We start from the raw sequence: 7500 nt of genomic DNA on the forward strand, positions 1-7500 counted from the left end.
GTCTGTGAGACCTGTCTGCCTGTCTGCCTGGCTGTCTGTCTGTCTGTGAGACCTGTCTGCCTGTCTGTCTGCCTGTCTGTCTGCCTGTCTGTCTGCGAGACCTGTCTGCCTGTCTGCCTGTCTGCCTGCCTGCCTGTCTGTCTGCCTGCCTGTCTGCCTGCCTGTCTGCCTGCCTGTCTGCCTGCCTGTCTGTCTGCCTGTCTGCCTGTCTGTCTGTCTGCCTGCCTGCCTGTCTGTCTGCCTGTCTGTCTGTCTGCGAGACCTGTCTGCCTGTCTGTCTGCCTGTCTGTCTGCCTGCCTGTCTGTCTGTCTGTGAGACCTGTCTGTCTGCCTGCCTGCCTGTCTGTGAGACCTGTTAGTCTGTCTGCCTGCCTGTCAGACCTGTCTGTGTGTCTGTCTGTCTGCCTGTCTGTCTGCCTGTCTGTCTACCTGTCTGTCTACTTTTATCTACCGTATTTTCCGCACTATAAGGCGCACTTAAAAGCCTTTAATTTTCCAAAAAAACGACAGTGCGCCTTATAACCCGGAGCGCCTTATATATGGATCAATTTGTTAATTGGTTGATCCATACTGGTTGTACACGGCGCTCAAGGCGCTCTGTCAAAATGTTTCAGTACGACTGGTAAACTACAAAGCCGCACCGCTTGCAGCATTACGGTAATCAGTAAACACCGGTGTTGTGCTTACTCACAGTCCCACACCACAAGACCCCAAGTAAAGAAGACTAAACAGAGTTTCCAAGGGAACAAAGCGAGATGGCCACAGTTAGACACAGTTAGAGGACACACTCCAACAGTGGGTTGTTGAACAGAGAGACGCAAGTAGAAGCGTCTCTACAGTCACTATTCGAATGAAGGCAACAGCGCGAGCACGGGACATGAACATCGATGAATTTCGAGGCGGTTCTTCTTGGTGCTTTCAACTTGAAGTTTTAAACTCGATATAATAAAGAGCAGTTTAACGATCACTAAACACTTATAATTTGTGTATTGGATTCATTATTCTCGTTTGCCGGAGGCTACCGGTAAGGGACTTGTAAACATACTTTCGTTTTAGCTCGTGTTCAAAAGCAAGAACTGTGTGTTCATCTTGTTATGTGTAGTTATGTGTTTTTAGCATGTCGATGTTCTCCCAGCATGTTGTCATGTTATTAAAATACAGTTTAGACCTTCGTAGCGATGTGTTTTGTTAGCAGCGTTCGTAGCTGTGGCTGCGTTCAGAGTCACAAAACTGAAAAATTACGTTGCACATTTCACCAGGAGCTGTCACATATTGGTTGTTGGTTATAATTGTATAGCCTATTGGTTGTTTTCTGGTGTTGTTTTATTGTTTTGCTCTGTTTGTAGTCTACTTGATGTATTTTTATCAGCTGTTAAATCACCACAGCGGTTAATCCACTAATAGAGATAATACCAGATTGAAAATGCTTGTAGCTAACTACTCTATATCTCGTGGTCGCAGCTATTGCGAATTGCTATTCACGCGAGTCAGCTGTGAATCACCGCAGGTCCTTGACGCTTGTTGCAAAAATGGATGACGAACGGCTGATACTTGAGGTGGAAAAATATATATTTTTGACAGTGGAGCAGGTAGAATGTTGACGGTGACAACGCTCAGGTGGAGCATGGACAACGGGAAGTTGACACAACACCGATGGAGAGGTGACGCAACGCAGTAGGTGGAGCTTGGGCGTAACGCAACCCCAGTCAAACGTTTGACTGCAGTATTTTCTATTCTATGCGCTTTATAATCCGGTGCGCCCTGTATATGAAAACAATTCTAAAATAGGCCATTCATTGAAGGTGCGCCTTATAATCCGGTGCGCCTTATAGTGCGGAAAATACGGTATATCTATCTGCAACGTTTGCAGGAAAAAGTGCTGTACAAATAAAAGTTATTATTATTATTATTATTATTATCTGACGTGTGTGTGTGTGGCGGTGTGTGTGTGTGTGTGTGTGTGTGTGTGTGTGGGTATTGGTGTGTGTGTGTGTGTGTGTGTGCGTGTGTGTGTGTGTGTGTATGTGTGTGGGTATTGGTGTGTGTGTGTGTGGGTATTGGTGTGGGTGTGTGTGTGGGTATTGGTGTGTGTGTGTGTGTGTGTTCCAGGTCCAGGTCCAGGTCTCCTCAGCGGAGACGCCGTGGTTCTGTCAGAAGGTCCAGGTCCAACTCAGCCAAGAGGTCCAGGTACCCTGACCTTTAACCTCTACCCTCTAACCTTAATCAGGGGTTAGGTGGGCTTAACCCAGGGTCAGGGTTAGGTGGGGTTAACCCAGGGTTAGGTGGGGTCTCATGTGTGGTTCTGTCTCAGGTCAGGCTCCAGGCCCAGACCGCGGTCCCCATCCAGGTCCAGCAGGTGAGAACAAACATCCCATAATAAACAATAGAACAGTCAGAACCCTTGATGATGTCATGATAAACCAACACTAGTCATGGTAACCAACGGTAGTCATGGTAACCGTGTTGTTGTTGATGTCTGCAGGTCCGGCGGCTCTGTGGGAAGATCCAAGTCTGCCTCCCCTGCTAGGAGGTACACACATACACACACGCACACACACACGCACGCACACACACACACACACACACGCACACACGCATGCATGCACGCACACACACACACACACACACACACACACACACACACACACACGCGCACACACACACACACACACACACACATATGAAGTGAGGTTGAAAAGGAGGAGAAGAAAGAGAGGGAGAGGAGAGGAGAGGAGAGGAGAGGTTGTGATGGAGGAGAGGAGAGGGGAGGAGAGGAGAGGAGAGGAGAGAAGAGGACAGGAGAGGAGAGGAGAGGAGAGGTTGTGATGGAGGAGAGGAGAGGAGAGGAGAGGAGAGGTTGTGATGGAGGAGAGGAGAGGAGAGGAGAGGAGAGGGGAGGAGAGGAGATGAGGGGAGAGGAGAGGAGAGGAGGGGAGAGGAGGGGAGAGGAGAGGAGAGGAGAGGAGAGGAGGGGAGAGGAGGGGAGAGGAGAGGAGAGGAGAGAAGAGGAGAGGTTGTGATGGAGGAGAACTCATTGTGTGTGTGTGTGTGTGTGTGTGTGTGTGTGTGTTCCAGACCATCCAGATCCAGGAGTCGGGATGGAGGCAACTGACATCTTCTAGAAGGTCCTGGTCTGGTGGAGGGTCTTCTAGAAGGTCCTAGTGCTCCCTGGCCCGTTAGACGTTCAGCTGAGTGTTTTGTTGTTAAGCCGTCCTCTCCTGTTTGAGCTACTTCTGTTAGAAATGCCCTGTAGGATGTCCTGAGGCCTGTAGGATGACCTGAGGCCTGTAGGATGACCTGAGGCCTGTAGGATGACCTGTAGGATGACCTGAGGCCTGTAGGATGACCTGTAGGATGACCTGAGGCCTGTAGGATGACCTGAGGCCTGTAGGATGTCCTGTAGGATGACCTGAGGCCTGTAGGATGACCTGAGGCCTGTAGGATGACCTGAGGCCTGTAGGATGACCTGTAGGATGACCTGAGGCCTGTAGGATGTCCTGTAGGATGACCTGAGGCCTGTAGGATGACCTGAGGCCTGTAGGATGACCTGAGGCCTGTAGGATGACCTGAGACCTGTAGGATGTCCAGTAGGATGACCTGAGGCCTGTAGGATGACCTGTAGGATGACCTGAGGCCTGTAGGATGACCTGTAGGATGACCTGAGACCTGTAGGATGACCTGAGGCCTGTAGGATGTCCTGTAGGATGACCTGAGACCTGTAGGATGACCTGTAGGATGACCTGAGGCCTGTAGGATGACCTGAGGCCTGTAGGATGACCTGTAGGATGACCTGAGGCCTGTAGGATGTCCAGTAGGATGACCTGAGGCCTGTAGGATGTCCTGTAGGATGACCTGAGGCCTGTAGGATGACCTGTAGGATGACCTGAGGCCTGTAGGATGTCCTGTAGGATGACCTGAGGCCTGTAGGATGACCTGAGGCCTGTAGGATGTCCTGAGGCCTGTAGGATGACCTGTAGGATGACCTGAGGCCTGTAGGATGTCCTGTAGGATGACCTGAGACCTGTAGGATGACCTGAGACCTGTAGGATGACCTGAGACCTGTAGGATGACCTGTAGGATGACCTGAGGCCTGTAGGATGACCTGAGACCTGTAGGATGTCCTGTAGGATGACCTGAGGCCTGTAGGATGACCTGAGACCTGTAGGATGACCTGTAGGATGACCTGAGGCCTGTAGGATGACCTGAGACCTGTAGGATGACCTGTAGGATGACCTGAGGCCTGTAGGATGTCCTGAGGCCTGTAGGATGACCTGTAGGATGACCTGAGGCCTGTAGGATGACCTGTAGGATGACCTGAGGCCTGTAGGATGACCTGAGGCCTGTAGGATGTCCAGTAGGATGACCTGAGGCCTGTAGGATGACCTGTAGGATGACCTGAGGCCTGTAGGATGACCTGAGACCTGGGAGACCTGGACCTCTGTGACCTCACTGACACCATGTGACCAGAGCAGCTTTCCTGTTGTTGTTGTTGTTGTTGTTGTTGTTGTTGTTGTATTAAAGTTTACTACTGTGGAACTACTGTGTCGATGGGCCTGGTTTTGTGTGTTTGAGTGTGTGTGTGTGTGTGTGTGGCAGAACTGGTTGTTGGCTCAGCATTACTGTAACAGATTGTTTCCATGATATCAAAATGCACTGTTAGTATTTATGTCCTTTAGAGTTGTACATGTACGTGGACATAAATAAAGCATTTAAAATGTGTGTGTGTGTGTGTGTGTGTGTGTGTGTGTGTAGCAGTCGCGCTACTCGGCTCATGGCTTTCCACTGTTCTGGCGCCCCGCTGGTGGAACGAGCTGCTGCCCCCCCCCCTAACCTGCCCTTCCCCTAAGACCTCTTCATCCCCTCTACCACCCTGTACAGACCTCCTCATCCCCTCTACCCCCCTGTACAGACCTCCTCATCCCCTCTACCCCCCTGTACAGACCTCCTCATCCCCTCTACCCCCCTGTACAGACCTCCTCATCCCCTCTACCCCCCTGTACAGACCTCCTCATCCCCTCTACCCCCCTGTACAGACCTCCTCATCCCCTCTACCCCCCTGTACAGACCTCCTCATCCCCTCTACCCCCCTGTACAGACCTCCTCATCCCCTCTACCGCCCTGTACAGACCTCCTCATCCCCTCTACCCCCCTGTACAGACCTCCTCATCCCCTCTACCCCCCTGTACAGACCTCCTCATCCCCTCTACCCCCCTGTACAGACCTCCTCATCCCCTCTACCCCCCTGTACAGACCTCCTCATCCCCTCTACCGCCCTGTACAGACCTCCTCATCCCCTCTACCCCCCTGTACAGACCTCCTCATCCCCTCTACCCCCCTGTACAGACCTCCTCATCCCCTCTACCCCCCTGTACAGACCTCCTCATCCCCTCTACCCCCCTGTACAGACCTCCTCATCTCCTCTACCCCCCTGTACAGACCTCCTCATCTCCTCTACCCCCCTGTACAGACCTCATCCCCTCTACACCCCTGTACAGACCTCCTCATCCCCTCTACCCCCCTGTACAGACCTCTTCATCCCCTCTACCCCCCTGTACAGACCTCCTCATCCCCTCTACCCCCCTGTACAGACCTCCTCATCCCCTCTACCCCCCTGTACAGACCTCTTCATCCCCTCTACCCCCCTGTACAGACCTCCTCATCCCCTCTACCCCCCTGTACAGACCTCCTCATCTCCTCTACCCCCCTGTACAGACCTCCTCATCCCCTCTACCCCCCTGTACAGACCTCCTCATCTCCTCTACCCTCCTGTACAGACCTCCTCATCCCCTCTACCCCCCTGTACAGACCTCCTCATCCCCTCTACCCCCCTGTACAGACCTCTTCATCCCCTCTACCCCCCTGTACAGACCTCCTCATCCCCTCTACCCCCCTGTACAGACCTCCTCATCCCCTCTACCCCCCCTGTACAGACCTCCTCATCCCCTCTACCCCCCTGTACAGACCTCCTCATCCCCTCTACCCCCCTGTACAGACCTCCTCATCCCCTCTACCCCCCTGTACAGACCTCCTCATCCCCTCTACCCCCCTGTACAGACCTCCTCATCCCCTCTACCCCCCTGTACAGACCTCCTCATCCCCTCTACCCCCCTGTACAGACCTCCTCATCCCCTCTACCGCCCTGTACAGACCTCCTCATCCCCTCTACCCCCCTGTACAGACCTCCTCATCTCCTCTACCCTACTCTAGGGGGACACCACGTAACAAGGAAACTACGGAAACCAAATACCCCAACCTGTCTGAGATCCTGGACATGTGTCGCCATCTAGTGGCTGCTTTTATTTATTACATTAATTAAGAAACCTTCCAGGTAGTTTACTGTTATAACTACTCTGCTCGAATAAAACGCAGATACATGGGAATGTATACATTTGTAATTTCTTTGGGCTGGATTTTACTTGTTTTTCTGCATGTTCGTTTCCTCTTAACTGACCCTACAAGGCCCCAAATATGGAATTAATATCGACCCAGGTCCAAACTCTGTTTACAATGCGGTAGGCTTATGCTTTACCCCCATCAGTCAATACAAAAGAGCAATTTGATTGTGAACGATTAGGAACGCAATCTTTATTCAAGCAGTTTCTCGGACACCGTTTCGGAACAATGGTTGGTTTTTAGCACTTCAGTGCAACATTTAACAGATGTGCGTGTGTATATTCTGTGTAATGTATAATCTGATCATTCAAACTTTTCTTCTAGGAATTATTTGAAGTGCTAATATTTTTTTCTGGCTGAGGCTCGAAGCAATGACTCACCAAATAAGGAGCGACAACACCAAATAAGGAGCGACAACGCCATATAAGGAGATGTGTTTCTTTATATGGAGGAAAGTAGCACCCATGCATGCCCGAGTAGAGTCAGTCCGCGCCACACTACCTCAGGCTAACTTGGCCTCTCGTGTAACACATTGCTCTTCTATTTAACACCGCGGTGTCTATGAAGGTGTTGAGAAACCTAACAGAGATAACAGACTAAACTGAGTCATATCTATATATATATATCCATATATGAAAACCTTTTGTGCGGAACTACATGCGGTAGCGGAGTGATACTCATGTGTGTCCCTCGTCATTTCCTTATTTGGAGAGGAGTGATGCGGCTGAGCTGCTGGCGGCTGGAGGATCACAACTTCACAACTTTTACACTTTTACGGTAAACTGTGATAAACTAACTGTGTTCAACGTTTAACGGGACCGTTTCATTCGTAAACAGCGACCCGCGTTTATTGACGTTTGTACCGTTTGTTTCGGTGTCTAAGGCTCACGGTAACATAAGATAACATAACCTTTTACTTGTTGCTAAAGTCATCGGTGTTAAATGTCCGTCGGTTAGCTAGCTAGACCCGTTGGTCGCGTGCGGAGGTTCGAAGGCATCGGGCGGGAATGGGCACAGAGAGGAGGAGGAGGAGGAGGAGGCGGCGCGCGACCACCCCCACCACCACCCCCACCACCACCACCCCCGGGCCACGGGACCGGCCTGACC

At 51.3% G+C, this 7500-nt stretch overlaps 1 protein-coding gene across 1 annotated transcript in view; it reads left to right on the plus strand.

The window, feature by feature from the left end:
• Positions 1–3351, plus strand: part of LOC308175268 (uncharacterized protein) — a gene marked incomplete at its 5' end in the record, with an annotated part of 9768 nt that extends 6417 nt beyond the window's left edge. Inside the window, 4 exons of the mRNA XM_080550968.1 lie at positions 2110–2187; positions 2312–2356; positions 2483–2530; positions 3076–3351. Coding sequence (XP_080407094.1) covers positions 2110–2187; positions 2312–2356; positions 2483–2530; positions 3076–3112 — 208 coding nt within the window. The 3' untranslated portion in view covers positions 3113–3351. The remainder of the gene's footprint in view (positions 1–2109; positions 2188–2311; positions 2357–2482; positions 2531–3075) is intronic.
• Between the last annotated feature and the right edge of the window lie 4149 nt (positions 3352–7500).

Source organism: Nansenia antarctica, assembly GCF_963989245.1.
Source record: "Nansenia antarctica genome assembly, contig: SCAFFOLD_688, whole genome shotgun sequence".
NCBI lineage: Eukaryota > Metazoa > Chordata > Actinopteri > Argentiniformes > Microstomatidae > Nansenia > Nansenia antarctica.